General features: G+C 33.2%; 1 protein-coding gene across 2 annotated transcripts in view; it reads right to left on the bottom strand.

Annotated features, from left to right (window-relative positions):
• LOC143229924 (uncharacterized) overlaps positions 1–21,007 on the bottom strand; it is a 121,005-nt gene that overhangs the window by 96,274 nt on the left and 3,724 nt on the right. For both annotated transcript variants that reach the window (XM_076462793.1, XM_076462794.1), the window contains exon 2: positions 10,581–11,210. In XM_076462793.1, coding sequence (XP_076318908.1) covers positions 10,581–10,790 — 210 coding nt within the window. In that variant the 5' untranslated portion in view covers positions 10,791–11,210. The remainder of the gene's footprint in view (positions 1–10,580; positions 11,211–21,007) is intronic.

Below are 21,007 nucleotides of genomic sequence, written 5' to 3'. Positions count from 1 at the left end.
GTGATAATTATTTGGAGAAACAGGTCATTTTGGTTGCAAGTTAGGAACAAATTTCAACTCTTCTTGTTTGATGTTTTCAATTCGTAATCTACTCATTTATTGAGCGTTTTATTGTTATCGTTTGCTTCAAGATGTTGCGAAACTGTTGAATAACGAGTGTCACGTTTATTGGGAAGTTCTCCACGGTTTGGCAGCAATCCGATTCAACTAATGACTCAATTCTTTGTCATTAATAGCGGCCCCGAGACTCATTTTCAAGGTTGGTGTCACAAGAGTGAAAACTCCGAAAACAACTTTGTGTCGTGCACTCATTAGCTGTTCCATCACCAAATGCACGATGAATATTACAAACTGGTGTCACCCAATTATGACCATGTCTGAACAAGTACTAGATAATTACACGAATATTCATTTTATCATGGGTTACAAAAATCAATATAAATATGAGTCAGATTCTCAAATAAGGAAATAAAGCGAGCTTGAAATGAAACATCCAATATACAATACACAAAATATTATATACAATGTACTATATAGTATATACTATATAGTATATACAATATAGTATATACAATACACTATATACAATATACTATATAGTATATACAATACACTATATACAATATACTATATATAATATACTGTATACAATGTACTATATCAATACAATATATTATATAACAATACACTATATATACACTATATACAATGTACCATGAATTTATAATATAATGCTATATTACAATACACTATAATACAATATACTGTATACAATGTACTATACAATACAATATAATTATATATACTAATACACTATATAATAATATACTATATACAATAATGCTATATTACAATATATATATTAATTGTATTATATACTATAAAATATACTATATATAATATACTTACATATACTATATAATACTATATATAAAATATACTAATATACAATATATATACAGTAATGTAATTATATAAAATATAATTAAATAATTATATTAATTACATACAATATATTAATTATAACATAATAATATAATCTGTATATACCATATATAATCAATATGAATATACATATATATACAATATATACTATATAATATATATATATATATACAATATACTATATATACCATAATATAATATACTATATAATAATGCAGTATACAGTATATATAAAATATAATTATATATCTGCTATTATTAATACCAGTATACTTTAATATACATGCTGTATCTGATACACTGTAATATGATATGCAATATACTATTAATGCAATATAACTCGGTGCTACTTCCTGATATGCTATGCCTGTATTGCTGTATAATATACCAATATAACTGTAGTACAATACTTACTATATAATAACGGTAATGCTAACAATGCTAATAATACCAGTATGCCTGGGTCTCATATAACTGATACTATGCTAGCCAATACTGATAATGCTGTATGTATACTGCATACAATGTATGACTATATACTATAATATAATTCAGTACGCATAATTATATACAATATACTATATTAATATAATTATAGATACTGTATACCAATAATGCTATACATGCTTGTGCGCTATATCATGGCAAATATAATTATACGGCTATCAATGCATTAAGCATATTAATATTCTGTATATACTATATTGTATAGAATGTACATATTTATATGTGCAATTATATAACAATATACCATATATTAACTGTACAGCCGCATATGTGCTTTACGGTAATGGGTGTTAACATTATTAAGATTATGCCCTTGACTGATGCTACTATTAACGTACGATTATAACGTGTAACGTATACTTGCTATATCAGATGCGATGCCATAATACGGTAGTACCGTAAGCCAGTAATATGATACTGTATGCGGTCCATACAAGCAGCAAATATACAGTAATGTATGTACCATATATCCGTATATAACTGCGGTTGCCGACCAATGTCTGATATACTGCAGTACCTGATATTTTTAGGGAATGTAACTGATAACCAATACCGATATGCTATATACCTGATTATATGCTGTATAAAGATATTTGTATACGGATTGTTATATACAATTATAATATATGCGATGCTTTATGCACTGGCCTATACTTTATTGTGCTATATAAAGATGTATAATACGGGTTATGTATTATTATTAATATAATGCTATAAAATACCGGGTTAAATGCTGGTCAATAAGATATGCTATGAGCAGAATGTTGCTTATCAATTATGTATGCTATGTTATGATGTTACTTGATATGCTGTATACCTGTAATACCTTAATAATACCGGTGTTGCTTGTACAATAGCAGATATGCTATACGGTATGATATGCTATGTACTATGATAATGCTAGCCTGATATGCTAATAATACGGTTAATGCTGTAATAGGAGTAATGCTGTATGTACCGATACATGCTTTAATATGCAGGACCATTAACAATATGATATAACTGTACTTGATTTTGCTGGTATGCTATAAGAAAGGCTGTACATTACTTGTATTACATGCTTTAATGTAAGGTGGTTATGCTTATATGAGAATGTCCCTAATGTCATTAGCAGTTATGCTTTGTTAATGCTTTAGCCAATGCTGTCTAATTACTTGCGGTTATTAGCTGTAGCCAGATATGCTAATATCACAGGTAATGCTTTGCAACCACCTATGCGCTATACTTCGGTAATGCGGGTTTGTATTACCGGTTATGCTTTATCAATAAAGGGTAATGTGCTGTTGCATACGGTATTCACTAGTACCGATACCTGCTACGTATACTATTGTAATGCCATATACTGTTATGCTACACGGTCATGCATGTTATAACCTGATAAATACTGCTAACCTAAATGTGCTATCATACTGATATGCTGGTCATACAATATGCTATATAAAGGATAATTACCATATCCACAGGTAATACTGTAATGCTGGGTTGTACTGGCAATACTCAGAATATGCAATGTCCTTCTGATGCCTACAATACCAATATGCGGTATGCTTTAATATACAATCAGGCTATGCTACTGTATACGCTGTCAGCCATACCAATTGCACTTCGCAATGCGGTTATGCTGTATAAAGAGTATGCTAATTAACCGACGCTGGCCACCAGGTATTATATTATGCGGTTAGCTACTTTAATAAAATGTAATGCTTATTCAATACCATTACGCTATAATACCGCTGCACTTTAGTATGCAGGTTGTATTCAATAATACCGATATTGCAGCCAGCAATGCGCTTTGACGCTATCCATTACCAGATATGCTATATACCGGTTACACTGCTAATAAGAGATGTGCTGTAGTACCTGGTAATGCTACAGCCAATATAATGCTTTATAATACGATGCACGCTATGGCACGGTTACACATGTTGCGGTTGTATGCTAATACTGCTGAGATTAATAACTAATAATACCGATACAATAATGGGTGTACTTTATACACCAGTGTTGCTATAATGCAGGTTAATTATATACCAATGCGCTGTATACTGATGTCTGCTATCAATAATACGATATGCTACCAATGCGGTAATACTTTATTAATGCATATTGTGCTTTAATGGAATAATGCCTATATTACGCTGGTACGCTGGCAAAATGCACCATGAAAAATGCTATAATACGGTGTAATACCTGTATAAGATAATACTTACATCAATACCATTAATGCTTAGCCCCAATACTGTATGCCTTAATAATACCATACGCTGTACACATTATGCTATATAAAATATACTGTATATACAATATACTATAATACCAATTACGCTATAACCACAATACACTTATATACGGTATACTGTATTACTGATACACTGTAGCCGCAATTTATGCTATATACAATACTATATACAGGTACTGCAATAGCACTGTATACTATATTACTGATATACTATATACAATTACACTATATACAATGTACTCTATTATTCTGACAAATTTATGGTGATACTTCTCTTTCACGACTAAAAATCAAGTTTCAAATTTGCACATGAAGATCCGACATTTCATACGCAACATCATAATATTACATAACTACATTAAACGACACTTGTGCACACGTAACATATTAAAAACACACACAACATTAAGTAATTGTATAATAAATGAGCTATATTAAAAACAGGAAACAAAATAGGCTTAGTGACGTTCCACGTCATCATCATCATCATCAGGAAGAGTAAAAAGATACTGACTTCTAAATCCACATCATCAGGAGTAATATATAAATAAATACTGACTTGTACGTCTACATCATCAGGAGTAATAGATAAATAAATACTGACTTGTACCTCTACATCATCAGAAGTAATATGTAAATAAATACTGACTAGTACCTCTACATCATCAGGAGTAATAGATAAATAAATACTGACTTGTACGTCTACATCATCAGAAGTAATAGATAAATAAATACTGACTTGTACCTCAACATCATCAGGAGTAATAGATAAATAAATACTGACTTGTACGTCTACATCATCAGGAGTAATAAATAAATAAATACTGACTTGTACGTCTACATCATCAGATATAATATGTAAATAGTTCTTGATGACGAGAAACCTACTTAAAATAAAAATGTATCTCAGAATGGCTGGTATGGATATTAACACTTTTACTGACAAGGAGAGAACAACGTTTCGACCTTCCCAGGTCATCCTCAGGTTAAGAAAAAGAGAGTGTTTGAATGTAACCGTTGACAGACGTTGGCAGACACATGTTTTATAAACGAGAGTATAAACGGGTAGGGGGCGTTGCAGGTGGAAATTAGGTTATTAATTAGTGTAGGTATAAAAGTGTTCCTTTATATTGGTTTATACTCTCGTCCATGAGACATGTGTCTGTTAACGGTCACATTCAAACACTCTCTCTTTCTTAACCTGAGGATGACCTAAGAAAGTCAAAACGTTGATCTCTCCTTGTCAGTGAAAGTGTTAATACCTATACCAGCCGTTCTGAGATATAATATATAAATAGCTACTGACTTGTACGTCTACATCATCAGGAGTAATATATAAATAGCTACTGACTTTTACGTCTACATCATCAGGAGTAATATATAAATAGCTACTGACTTGTACGTCTGCATCATCAGGAGTAATATATAAATAGATACTGACTTGTACGTCTACACCATCATCAGTTGTTGTAAGTTAGTACACACTAAGAAATCTTGCATACGAGATGCTTAACATTGAAATTTGTACTGTGGTGACATCAGTAAAACGTGCGCAGAAGTAAATACTTGTTCTTGATTTTGGTTTAATTACTCTTGGAATAGAACACTATGGAGGACCCTGCAGGAGTAAATACTTGTTCTTGATTTTGGTTTCATTTCTTTTGGAACAAACACTATGGATAACAATGCAGGAGTAAATACTTGTTCTTGATTTTGGTTTCATTTCTTTTGGAACAGAACACTATGGAGGACCCTGCAGGAGTAAATACTTGTTCTTGATTTTGGTTTCATTACTCTGGAACAGAACACTATAGAGGACCGTGCAGGAGTAAATACTTGTTCTTGATTTTGGTTTCATTCCTCTTGGAACAGAACACAATGGAGGACCCTGCAGGAGTAAATACTTGTTCTTGATTTTGGTTTCATTACTCTTGAAACAGAACACTATAGAGAACCCTGCAGGAGTAAATACTTGTTCTTGATTTTGGTTTCATTACTCTTGGAATAGAACACTATAGAGGACCCTGCAGGAGTAAATACAGTTAGTTTCACGTAGTTGTTTCTACTTTCATATCGAGTGTTTACTGATTTATTGTTAAATATTTATGAAATTGAAAGAAACATGAGGAAGTAGTCTTTACTTGTTTCAACAACAATAGAAAGTAAGCCTGCTGAACCAGTACATTACATCTGTTTTGTTAACCCTGCTGAATCAGTACATTACATCTGTTTTGTTAACCCTGCTGAATCAGTACATTACATCTGTTTTGTTTATATTTTTAACAATAACTTCTTTTGATCGTACTAAACAACGGAAACAAATATTGTTTTAACTTAATGCGAATTTTCACACCACAATAAATTAAAGTAACGACATATCAAAGGCTTTTATCACCAAAACACAACAATTTCCCTGTTACTAGTATAGCTACCATCCTCCACCTTCCATGGTACTAGTATAGTTACCATTATCTACCTTCCATAGTACTAGTACAGTTACCATAATACCTTCCATAGTACTAGTATAGTATAGCAACCACTCTCCACCTTCCACGGTACTAGTATAGTTACCATTCTCTACCCTTCCATGCGGGTACTGGTATGGTTACCATCCTCTGCACCTTCCATGGTACTTCAGTATATGGTTACCATCCTCTACCTTCCATGGTACTAGTATAGCTACCATAATACCTTCCATAGTACTAGTATTGCTACCATAATACCTTCCATAGTACTAGGTATAGTATATGCAACCACTCTCCACCTCCACGATACTGGTATGGTTACCGTTCTCTACCTTCCATAGTGCTGGTATGGTTACCATCTCTGCCTTCCATGGTTGCTTTGGTATGGTTACCATCCTCTCACCTTCCATGGTGCTGGTGTAGCTACCATAATACCTTCCCATGAGTGCTCAAGTGTTGCTGCCATATTGCCTTCCATGGGTGCTGGTATGAGCTTCCATAATGCCTTCCATGGTGCTGGTATGGTGTAAAGCAACCACTCTCCACCTTCCACGTTGCTGGTATAGTTACCATTTCTCTACCTTCCATGCGGTGCTAATACATTACCATAATTGCATTCCATAGACTACGTATATGCTACCATGCATACCTTCCATAGTACCTGTATGGTGGTTATGCAAACCACTCTCCACCTTCCATGGTGCTAGTATAGTTACCATTCTCTACCTTCCATGGTACTGGTATGGTTACCATCCCTCTACCCTTCCATGGTTGCTCAATGTAGCTACCATAATGCCAGCTTCCATGGTACTGGTATAGTTACCATAATGCCTTCCATAGTACTAGTATAGTATATAGCAACCGCTCTCCACCTCCCACGGTACCTAGTATGGTTACCATTCTCTGCACCTTCCATGGTACTAGTATAGTTACCATCCTCTCTACCTTCCATGGTGCTAAGGTATAGCTACCTCATATTACCTTCCATGGTGCTAGTATGGCTACCATAATGCCTTCCACTGTACGCTGGTGTGGTATAGCTTGACCACTCTCCACCTTCCATGGTGCTGGTATGGTTACCATCTTCTCACCTTCCATAGTGCTATTGGTTACTATCCTCCACCTTCCATGGTACTAGTATAGCTACCATAATACCCTCCATGGTGCTAGTATAGCTACCATAATGCCCTTCCATGGTACTAGTATGGTATAAGCAAACCGCTCTCCACCTCCCACGGTACTGGGAATATCTACAATCTTTCGTTATACATTGTACTGGTATAGTTACCATCCTCTGCCTTCCATGGTTGCTAGTATAGCTACCATAATGCCTTCCATGGTGCCTACTGGGTATGGTATAGCAACCACTCTCCACCCTTCCGTGGTACTGGTATGGCCTACCATTCTCTGCCTTCCATGGTGCTAGTATGGTTACCATCCTCTACCTTCCATGGTACTAGTATAGCTACCATAATACCTTCCATGGTACTAGTATAGCTACCATAATACCTTCCATAGTACTAGTATAGTATAGCAACCGCTCTCCACCTCCCACGGTACTAGTATATCTACAATCTTTCATTATACATGGTACTAGTATGGATACCATCCTCCACCTTCAATGGGAATAGTGTAGCTACCATACTCTACATTCCATGGTACTACTATAACAACCATTCTCCACCTTCAATGTGAATAGTATAGGTACCATCCTCCACCTTCCACGGTACTGGTATAGGTTTCATCCTCCACTTTCAATGGTACTAGTATAGCAACCATCATCCACCTTCGATGGTACTAGTAAAGCAACCATCATACACCTTCCATGGTTACTAGTATAGCTACCATCCTCTACCTTTCATGGTACTATCTGGACCTTCAATGGTTCTAAAGAATTTGATTCACTCTGAATTTCTTACAAAGCTACATGAGGGCTATCTGTGCTAGCCTTCCCTAATTTAGCAGTGATAGACTATGGAAAGGCAAGTAGTAAACACCATTCAGTGCTAGCTCTTAAAATACTGTTTTACCAACGAATAGTGCAATTGACCGTCACATTATATAAACCCCACGGCTGAAAGAGCGAGAATGGATTCGAATCCAGGACCTAGAGATTGGAGTCGCACTTAACCACCAGGTGATGTGGCATTTGTACTTAACTATTTACACTGTACTGAAGAGAAACTTGAACTCAAACCTCATGAGTCCTAAGGGAACTTCAAATCTTCGGACTTTCTCTACAGTCATATTTTACAATGAGATTTTACAGCTTTAACCAACATTTTACGAAATCAATTATAGTTTGTGACTTAAAAATAAAGTAAGAAGGTTATTAGAAAAGAAGAGACATGACCACTGCGGGCTTATAGGTAATTACAAATTTTACATTCTGATTAACTTGGTCTTGAAGGAAGAGAGAGATAGCTCGCGAGTTAATGTATCTGAATACAATATGGTTGTACTGAGGATAGATACGGTGGTTCTTGGAAACAGTACTCATTCCTGGTCAAAAACAGTGTAACAGTTAAAACAAAGCTGTGTGTTCTGTACATCATATACGAAGTTATGTCATGTATACCAAAACTGAAACTACTTCTTACTCAAAAATGTTATATATCACTGGTTATGTTAAATGCAAAATATTAAAAAAAAGAATAAACAAACACCAGTAGTTTACGCTTCACACTTAACAAAGGGTGACCTACTTTAGTCACGTGGATAAAGTGTACATATACCATTTTTTTGTCACACACAGTTGAAAGGTTTGATGGTTCTGTCACCAAGAAAAGCGTACTAAATATTTGTATGAACAAAGTGTGATGCGTTAAGGAATTAGTATATTTTTGTGGACATAAATTTGGTAAACTAATTATAAATACACGATATGTATCATAAAATAAATATACACTTGATTATGCTTGTGTAATGTAGTTTTATAGGTTATTTTTACACACTTGATTATGCTTGTGTAATGTAGTTTTACGGGTTACTTTTATGCTTGTATACTGTAGTTTTACAGGTTATTTTTATGCTTGTGTAATGTAGATTTACAGGTTATTCTTATGCTTGTGTAATGTAGTTTTACAGATTATTTTTATGCTTGTGTAATGTAGATTTACAGGTTATTCTTATGCTTGTGTAATGTAGTTTTACAGGTTATTCTCATGCTTGTGTAATGTAGTTTTACAGGTTATTCATATGCTTGTGTAATGTAGTTTTACAAGTTATTTTTATGCTTGTGTAATGTAGTTTTACAGGTTATTTTTATGCTTGTGTAATGTAGTTTTACAGGTTATTCTCATGCTTGTGTAATGTAGTTTTACAGGTTATTTTTATGCTTGTGTAATGTAGTTTTACAGGTTATTCTTATGGTTGTGTAATGTGTAGTTTACAAGTTATCTCATGCTTGTGTAATGTAGTGATTGGGTTATTCTTATGCTTGTGTAATGTAGTTTTACAGGTTATTTTTTTTTATGCTTGTGTAATGTAGTTTTACAAGTTATTTTTATGCTTGTGTAATGTAGTTTTACAGGTTATTTTATGGTTGTGTAATGTAGTTTTACAGGTTATTCTCATGCTTGTGTAATGTAGTTTTACAGGTTATTCTTATGCTTGTGTAATGTAGTTTTACAGGTTATTTTTATGCTTGTGTAATGTAGTTTTACAGGTTATTTTTATGCTTGTGTAATGTAGTTTTACAGGTTATTCTCATGCTTGTGTAATGTAGTTTTACAGGTTATTCTCATGCTTGTGTAATGTAGTTTTACAGGTTATTTATTAACCACACATTTTAAATTGTTATCTTTATGTTATATTTTCAAAGCCGGCAGAAACTGAACAGCTTAAAGATCTAAAGTTTTCCAAACAACCAATTATGAAAAATATAAATTCAAAAGTAACTATTTACATCGTGCCTCAAACTTAAAAATAAACAAATACCACTTTTTTATGACGGTTTACAATGAAGAAATCAAATTAAAATAGATTACATAATAAATTTTGTGTTCCACAAGGTGTAACACCTAGAGCATGAATACTAATGTTCTAGACCAGTAACCATGAAGATTCCTTATTTTAAAATTTTTGTACACAGAGATACGTGTATATTATTGTCAATAACTTTGTACTACGGTCATTGTCTGACATTACTCAACAATGTTGACAATAAGGTGTTCGTGCCTATAGAATAAGTGCAGTGTCAGAAATAGGCGTCAAAGTGCTTCAAGTACACGAGCTTAAATTAAAGATAACTGATTAATGAGCAATAAATATTTTAAATAAATATTTTAGATAAACTTGTTTTCCTTAAAACGGACTCACAAACAAAGACACACGTAAAGAGTTAGCAAGATCCTTTCGAAAAAAGACTAAATATATTTTCTTCAAAAGTCGGGCCATGAATATCTACGAACTAAAACGCTTACCTCCAGCGTGGTTGTTCTTTCGACATCGCTGTCCGTAACACATTCCTCTATATTGTGTACCCATTTAGGAGGATCACCCTTGTCTTTTCCTTCCTCATCAGGCGGATAGTGGGTTTCATTTCTCATGTCTTCTTGAAGAGGTGACGAGGCGGGTCTGGTGCGTTTTACTATTTGGTTTCCAGGTCTTTTTCGACTTGGTGTACATCCCATATTTCACCTTCGAACGTGAGGTAATTTGCTATATCTAAACAAGTTCCAGCAAACGTGGACGTTCCAGATAACTAGCGACACAAAGAATGTTCTACAGGTGTGTTTGATAGCCGTGTTTAATCTGTACAAAAATCTTTCATTGTATCAGATTCCGGAAATATAAAGAACAATGACATTACATCACGTCATCGATAGATCGCTGCACGCGACTGTTAGAAACAACAAATTGGTGACACCACGTAAGAATCATGATATTAAAACCGGTGAAACACTCACTTTAAGTATAAAGAATAACCTTAGGGTGATGTAGCCATTTCTTAGCTTGCTACTGTTCAGATAAGAAAGAAACTTTCACACAACTGCTTCGGGTGTTTACACAACTGCTTCTGGTGTTCACACAACTGCTTCGGGTGTTCACGTCTAAAAAAATCAATACATTTACCGCTATTTCCCATAGTAACGCTCAGAAAACGATGTTGCAATTAGTTCTATAGCAACCAAATAAACATGACTAAGTGTGGTTTTGTTTGCTACCACTAGAAATGAATTTTTACGTATAAATGAAAGATTCAAACAGTTGCTTATTTATTTATTTTTCTTCAGGAGGTATGTGTATCATTAGTTGCTTACTGATCTTGCTTCAAATAATATGCCATAAAAAGATTTAATTGTATTTGAATAAAATATTCAAAGAAACACAGAACGATAAGAAAAAAAATGACTTTAATCAAGCACGTGCCAATGATAAAATTATGTACCAGTAATTGGATTCTTCCACTCAGTTATTAGACGACCCTACACAAGGAAACCCCGCCCAACGAAACCTGATCCAATCTCTGGTTGGTTCTGTTGTTTTTACATCCAATCGTGGTGAGAGTTACAAGATTTTCGAAGCTACTCAATCAGATGTCAAAGCGTGAGTCTAACAAGAAGGTTAAACTGGTACTTTGAATCCCAACAAACGGTAAAAAAAGATACCTATGATACCACACGTCCGATAACTTATTAGTGTTTTATATATCTGTATTTGGAGCTTCTATGGAATTATATTTGTGTTTTCAAATGTTCACTGAGTTTAATAATTTCATATTAGTTAAGAACTTTACCAAATCTGTTTGATAATGCAACCAATAAAGAACCCAGTTCAACAGACAAATGTATTTGTAATATTCAGAGGTAAGTATCACCTCTTATTTATCATTCAGACAATTTCTTCCTTAACAATAAATATAAGTTTATCGCTTTGTTTCTTATACACTAATAAATAATACTACCTACATATTTAGTAAGAAAATTACAAATAGATTGTTTGTTTGTTTTTGAATTTCGCGCGAAGCTGCTCGAGGGCTATCTGCGCTAGCCGTCCCTAATTTAGCAGTGTAAGACTAGAGGGAAGGCAGCTAGCCATCACCACCCACCGCCAACTCTTGGGCTACTCTTTTACCAACGAATAGTGGGATTGACGGATACATTATAACGCCCCCACGGCTGAAAGGGCGAGCATGTTTGGCGCGACGGGGATGCGAACCCGCAACCCTCGGATTACGAGTCGCAAACCTTAACACGCTTGGCCATGCCGGGCCATTACCTATAGAAACCGGGTATGTCGAACATGATGAAAAAAGACAGACTTCGATACGGTAGTAGCACTGTTCTGTAAGACAATGACATCTAAACCTCGGGGCTTTACGTGTTTGTTGATATGTGATCGGTTATCTGTTTTGTTTTAACCATATGAGAGGAATATTAAATTAGTGGCCATTGGTCAAATCGAGATAAGGGAGAATGATTCTGTGGTATATTTGTGGTTTCAAACTGAAATATGTTCTAATTGTTGTAAGACATGTATTGTTTGTAGCCTGTGACAAAGTGGTTAGATACATCAGGCATTCACGTCTAAATCTTTCATGGTAATCCGGAAGCCAAACTACATGTATCACGAAAGCTGTTCACAAACAGGTATCGTGTTTGTTGTGCTGATGCGTTACTTTGCAGTCGGGTCGTTTCTTATTATGGCTCAACAAATCAGATGTAATTTGTGTCCTTTAACAAAGGCTCAACTGTTCTCAATATTTACATATAACTCATGTGTATTTTTTGGCAGCTCACTCTAAATCAACAAAAGTTAAAGTACTTGCAAAGAAAATGAAATTGTCTTTTCTTATAAAACGAAATTAATACACTTGAATATTTCGTAACAGTAGGTGGCGCTTAAGCGTTGGATTGCCATTATTTTTGAGGGACTATGTTACCCTCCCTACGTCGATTCGATGATCGTTCACTCGTGCAATATATTCGACGTATAAACAGCGCCTGAACTGTGTTTGGGACGGTACGAGTTAGTACTGAAATACAGTTTTCCTGGCTCTATAATGGGTAAGTTTTGTCTGTTTATATTTTTACTGATGTGTACATCAGGCTAGTTTTGTTTCTAATACTCATTATCAGAACTTTTATACTATTTCAAAACTTTCTTTCGACTTTTACCACACGTGGTGATAACGTTCACACTGAGCAAACGTTTGCTGTCGTGGCAGAGACGAGTCTGCGCAGTAACTTGAACGTGTAATTAACAAAGGTGGGCTATGATGGCGAGCTCAGCTGAAACAGGTGTTTTGTGTCTCTTGTTAGTTGTATATAAAGTGGAAAAAGTCGCAAGGTGTTACTTCACTGAGTGAAAACACTGCAGTCTGAGAAGTATATTATATTTTTATCTCCCTTTAACAGTCGCATAATTATTCACTCGTAATAACAATAATATGTTACCACTACTCGGTTCTTGTACAAACTTCTAGTTATCTAGTCTTGATACACATATTACCATTACTCAATCCTTATACAAACCTCTAGTTATCTAGTCTTGATACACATATTACCATTACTCAATCCTTGTACAAACCTCTAGTTATCTAATCTTAATACACATATTACCATTACTCAATCCTTATACAAACCTCTAGTTATCTAGTCTTGATACACATATTACCATTACTCAATCCTTGTACAAACATCTAGTTATCTAGTCTTAATACACATATTACCATTACTCAATTCTTGTACAAACCTCTACTTATCTAGTCTTAATACACATATTACCATTACTCAATCCTTGTACAAACCTCTAGTTATCTAGTCTTGATACACATATTACCATTACTCAATCCTTGTACAAACATCTAGTTATCTAGTCTTAATACACATATTACCATTACTCAATTCTTACAAACCTCTAGTTATCTAGTCTTGATACACATATTACCATTACTCAATCCTTGTACAAAGGCCTCTAGTTATCTAGTCTTGATACACATATTACCATTACTCAATCCTTGTACAAACTTCTAGTTATCTAGTCTTAATACACATATTACCATTACTCAATCTTTGTACAAACCTCTGCTTATCTGGTCTTGATACACATGTATTACCATTACTCAATCCTTGTACAAAGCCTCTGCTTATCTGGTCTTGATACACATATTACCATTACTCAGTCCTTGTACAAACCTCTTGTTATCTAGTCTTAATACACATATTACCATTACTCAATCCTTGTACAAACCTCTTGTTATCTAGTCTTGATACACATACTACCATTACTCAATCCTTGTACAAACCTCTACTTATCTAGTCTTGATACACATATTACCATTACTCAATCCTTGTACAAACCTCTAGGTTATCTAGTCTTAATACACATATTACCATTACTCAATCCTTGTACAAACCTCTGGTTATCTGGTCTTAATACACATATTACCATTACTCAATCCTTGTACCAAACCTCTGGTTATCTATTCTTGATACACACATTACCATTACTCAGTCCTTATACAAACCTCTAGGTATCTGGTCTTAATACACATATTACCATTACTCAATCCTTGTACAAACCTCTGGTTATCTATTCTTGATACACACATTACCATTACTCAATCCTTGTACAAACCTCTAGTTATCTAGTCTTAATACACATATTACCATTACTCAATCCTTGTACAAACCTCTAGGTATCTAATCTTAATACACATATTACCATTACTCAGTTCTTATAGTTTACTAGTTGCACAAAAGTGAACTTATCTACTCGCTTGCTTCAACTGGGTTTTGCTTAAAAATAAAATGTTGAAAAAACCTCTAGACTTGATACTAAATAAATAAAAAAAATGGTTCTTGACCAAATGTTTGGATAAATAGTCAACAGATAATGTTGAAAGCGTTTCGTATCATTTACATTTTTATCTCTTCTGGTGTTTTCTCCTCGAGACCGGTTCTCGTATCAAATCAGTAACATTAACAACAAATAATTTGATTGTAACTAAAATCGTCAGGTCTTAAGTGGCAAAACCTGCATTGTCTTTTCCTTGGGATTGAAAATTACTACAAGTGTAACCGATGTGACGGAAGTTATAATTACAGTTTTCTTTTCGGAATATATAAAAATACACTGAAGATATTGTTTACTGAACTCGACTGTCTTATCGGCAGTTTGATCACAAATTTCAATCAACAAGTTTTTCTACGTAGTACAGTTGGCATGGAAACTGCTTTGTGACGTAGTTACGTTTGTTTGAGTGCACTGTCTGAACTCTACGTTATAAATAAACAATGAACTAACAAGTTCTGTTGACGGTTTCTATTCCTAGAAATCAGGTTGTGTATGAAGATCTGACGTTCATTTGCTCAGTAATAACAGGTGATTTCAGGCATAACAGATAATTGTTGCTGGTGGCAGAATTAGTGTGGGAGATGTTGTGACAAAACAGAATAATAATAATAATAATGAATAATAATAATAATAACAATGCATAATAATAATAAATAATAATAATAATGAATAATAATAATAATAAAAATAATGAATAATAATAATAACAACAATGCATAATAATAATAATAATAATGAATAATAATAATAAAAATAATGAATAATAATAATAATAACAATGCATAATAATAATAAATAATAATAATAATAATAATAATAATGAATAATAATAATAAAAAATAATGAATAATAATAATAAAAAATAATAACAATGCATAATAATAATAAATAATAATAATAAGAATAAATAATAATAATAAAAATAATGAATAATAATAATAACAATGCATAATAATAATAATGAAATAATAATAATAATAATAATGAATAAAAATAATGAATAATAATAATAGAAAATAACAATGCATAATAATAATAAATAATAATAATAATAATAATGAATAATAATAATGGGTGAATAATAATAATAAATAATAATAATAACAATCATAATGGTGAATAATAATAATAAATAATAATAATAATGAATAATAATAACAATAATGAATAATAATAATAATAATAATAATGGTGAATAATAATAATAAATAATATAATAATAATAATTGGGTGGCAATAACAATAATGAATAATAATAATAATAATGAGGTGAATAATAATAATGAATAATAGTGAATAATAATAATGAATAATAATAACAATAATGAATAATAATAATAATAATAATAATGGTGAATAATAATAATGAATAATAGTGAATAATAATAATGAATAATAATAACAATAATGAATAATAATATAATAATAATGGTGAATAATAATAATGAATAATAGTGAATAATAATAATGAATAATAGTGAATAATAATAATGAAAATCATATTTTTTGCTGTTGGGTTGTGATTAGTACAAATCATAAACAACTAAGAAATTGCTTTTTTGTATAACTAAATACCTACAAAAAAAACAGAAATCTTGCATAAAGTTACTGTATCTTACTGTATCATGATGGTACAGAGCAGAGTTAAATACTAGAATCTGGATACACTAATGATGGTACAGAACACAGTTAAATACTAGAATCTGGATACACTAATGATGATATAGAGCAGAGTTGAGTATAAGAATCTTGATACATGGATAGTACAGAACACTGATAAATACTAGAACCTGGATACATGGATGGTATAAAGCAGAGTTATAAATATATAATAGAATGTCAATACCTGGATGGTACAAAAGCGAGGTTATAAATATATAATAGAATGTAGATACCTGGATGGTACAAAGCGGAGTTATCAATATATATTAGAAATTCGATACCTGGATGGTACAGAGTAGACTTAAATACCCGAATGTAAATGCATGGATAGTTCAAGAGCAAGAATTAAATACTAGAATCTAGATACATGGATGTACAGAGCAAGAGATAAATACTAGGAATTTAGATACATAGATAGTGGTAGAGCAGAGATAAAATACTAGAATTTATATACATGGAAGTACAGAGCAAAGATAAATACTAGAGAATTTGAACACATGGATTGTAGAGAGCAGAGATAAATACTAGAATTTAGACACATGGATAAATGAGAGCAGAAGATAAATACTAGAATTTAGATACATGGATAATGTAGAGAGCAGAGATAAGTACTAGAATTTAGACATGGATGAGTAGAGAGCAGAGATAAGTACTAGAATTTAGACACAAGGATATGAGAGAGCAGAGATAAATACTAGAATTTAGATACATGGATTGTAGAGACAGAGATAAATACTAGAATTTAGACACACATGGATTGTAGAGAGCAGAGATAAATAGAATTTAGATACATGGATTGTGAGAGCAAAAGATAAATACTAGAATTTAGATACATGGATAGTAAAACAGAGATAAATACTAGAATTTAGATACATGGATAGTAGAGAGCAAAGATAAATACTAGAATTTAGATACATGGATAGTAGAGAGCAGAGATAAATACTAGAATTTAGAACATGGATCATGAGAGCAGAGATAAATACTAGAATTTAGATACATGGATCATAGAGCAGAGATAAATACTAGAATTTAGACACATGGATAGTAGAGCAGAGATAAATACTAGAATTTAGATACATGGATAGTAGAGAGCAGAGATAAATACTAGAATTTAGATACATGGATAGTAGAGCAGAGATAAATACTAGAATTTAGACACATGGATTGTAGAGCAGAGATAAATACTAGAATTTAGATCACATGGATGAGAGCAGATAAATACAGAATTTAGACACATGGATGGTAGAGCAGAGATAAATACTAGAATTTAGACACATGGATAGTGTAGAGACAGAGATAAATACCAAATTTAGATACATGGATAGTAGAGAGCAGAGATAAATACTAGAATTTAGATACATGGATGTAGAGAGCAGAGATAAATACTAGAATTTAGATACATGGATAGTAGAGGCAGAGAGATAAATACTAGAATTTAGATACATGGATAGTAGAGAGCGAGATAAATACTAGAATTTAGACACATGGATTGTAGAGAGCAGAGATAAATACTAGAATTTAGACACATGGATTAGTGAGAGCAGAGATAAATACCAGAATTTAGACACATGGATTGTAGAGAGCAGAGATAAATACTAGAATTTAGACACATGGATAGTAGAGGAGATAAATACTAGAATTTAGACACATGGATCGATGAGAGCAGAGATAAATACTAGAATTTAGACACATGGATTGTAGAGAGCAGAGATAAATACTAGAATTTAGATACATGGATTGTGAGAGCAGAGATAAATACTAGAATTTAGACACATGGATAGTAGAGAGCAGAGATAAATACTAGAATTTAGATACATGGATAGTAGAGCAGAGTTAAATACTAGAATTTAGTGCATGGATAGTGAGAGCAGAGTTAAATACTAGAATTTAGGTGCATGGATAGTAGAAAATGTAGTTATATAGTAGAATCTCGATACATGAATGGTACAGAGCAGTAGTGAATTCTAGAATCTAGATCCATGTATAGTTAAGTGCATGTATAGATTGCTAATTTATGACTGTGTTTTGTGTATTTAACAAATAAATTTTAAAAATTCTTTGGAAATTATGTCTTTTATTTAGTTCAGAGTAACAAACATACTGGTAAAACAACATTGAACATGTACAAACACTAAGCAGAAAAAGCCTTTGTGTAAGGACTAGTTTATATCATGTTTATAACACTTATTGTAATAGTTTTGCAGCTGTTGCAGCCTTTGCTTTCATAAGAATGTCTCTGGATGGTTGGGAGTTATAACAACATTGTCCATTTGACTACATACACACATCTTGTGCATTATAATACTGCTCAAATTGAGGTGCTCAAGTTTGGTCTGAACTTGCTTTTGTTTTTTAGTCACTAAACTAAATATCCTTCTGTCAGCATTAGAATGGAAGATTGTAAGAATTCCAAGCATAACCCTACACAGAATGCCATACTTCTGGTTACCATTTCCATCCTTAACTGTAGACAGCTGAACCCAAAACTTGTCAACATTTAACTGAAGGACAGTTTCTGAGAAAGTATCAATTTGATAGTTCAAATATTACCCTTCCAACTTGTCAATAGTGTCGTGGTCATGTGTATTGACAAGAACAGGATACCTGTCTGTGAAGAAACGTGAAATCTTTGCTGACTTTTAGTTTTGGATCAGCAACCTCTGCGTGAATCAAGTTCATCATTTAGGGGAAATGTTTCATCATGTAATTTGTAGCTGCAATATAGTATTTCTTGACACTGGTGTAGAAGCTGATCAGGTCCAGGTCCTTTTCATATTTAACAATGTATTCCTTGGCAGCATTTCCAATAGAAATGCCTCATCAGATTCATGTAAGGAATCATTATTGTAGTCAAGTTCAGTGATGTTGCCTTCAAGATATTCTGGCTTGATGTATCTGACAAGTATATTTTTAACTTGTGTAATCAGAGTTCTATGCATAATGTGTACACTAGGTTCTTCTCTTTGCAATATCAAATTGACTTGCTCAAATAGAGGAATCGCAGACTGAAGAAAAAGACAAAATAACAAGTTCATTTTGTTGTGCAAGAAAACTGTCAACTTATCTAACTTGCTCTGCACATAACTTTTCTTGGTTACTTCCTTGCTAGCTTTCGTTTTATTCTCTTTTTCATTGGTTGTCTCTTCTTTAGTTCAAGGTCAGACTGCCTAAACATATATTGAGTTATATCAAATGTTTCTTTGTCTGCTTTTGGAAACTGTTGTCTTGTGTCCCTGTGTGGCTGAGAGGATGTCTTGACTGTGTCCCTGTGTTGTTGAGAGATATCTAACCGTTAAAGTCTTGCTGCCTGACTGAGCTGCACATTTAGATCCTTTTGAATCTAGTTTTCCTTTTCACAGTAAAAATACTTCAATGGTTTCCACATGTACAATATTCTCTTGAGGTACACCCCAAATGATAGCCATCTTATGTTAACAAGTTGTAGAATTTTTCTTGTTTCTTTGTCACACAATCCTTGAAACTCTTTGAAATGTTGTTTTCTGCTAACACTTTTGTCCAGAAAATAGTAGATATCTATCAATATATCACAAACTGGGCAGAGCAGTTCTCTGGAAGCTTTCTGGACAGCAATAATCATGAAGTGACAGGCACAGCCCATGAAGTAAATGCTAGGTTGTCATCTTGAAATGTGTCCTATCACACCTTTACCTATACCAGACATAACTGAGACATTGTCTGAAGAAAAACTAAGACAGTTTTCCCATGAAATTTTCCTCTTTGTCAATTCGTGGTCCAAAAGCTTGAAAATATTCTCTCCTGTTGAAGCTACTTTCCATTCCACCATTGTCAAAAGAGAACAGACAATTTTTCCAAGCAAAGGGTCAAGACATCGTACAAGCACTGGATACAGTTTTGAGTCATCCATGTCTGTGGATCCTTCTGTAGCTAAACTGTAAACACTGTTAGTAAGTATGCTTGAAATCATTTTGTCATCTTCACAACCCAACATTTGTACAATGGCTGTAGTTTTGGTTCTAGCACAGCCATATTTTTTCGCTATATCAGAATCTGGGAACATTTTTCTGAATAGATGTCCTGCATGATCGGCTACAGCTAGGGGTAAATTATGAGCAATGATGAATTACGTGAACATCACTTCTGCATTTATGGTTTCATATTCTGAATTCTTACTCATAAATGTCGTTATCTGCATCGTTTTTATCTTCGCCTCAGCCTTTGGTTGGTGAGATGCCGATTTTGTATGTCTGGAACAATCGTTTATCTTGCCATGCGCCACAGAAAAATCGATGTGCCAAACTGTACAAAACGCATGACTGTCACTGATTTTGATGCTATGACCGGATATTTTTTACTATACTTTTTTTCTAAATTTTGATTCACAGTTTTAGAACTTTTTTAGATCTGG

This window comes from Tachypleus tridentatus, chromosome 10 (assembly GCF_004210375.1).
Source record: "Tachypleus tridentatus isolate NWPU-2018 chromosome 10, ASM421037v1, whole genome shotgun sequence".
In the NCBI taxonomy this organism is placed as follows: Eukaryota; Metazoa; Arthropoda; class Merostomata; order Xiphosura; family Limulidae; genus Tachypleus; species Tachypleus tridentatus.
The sequence above is the reverse complement of the archived record's forward strand: the minus strand, read 5'-3'. Positions and strand labels throughout refer to the sequence as shown.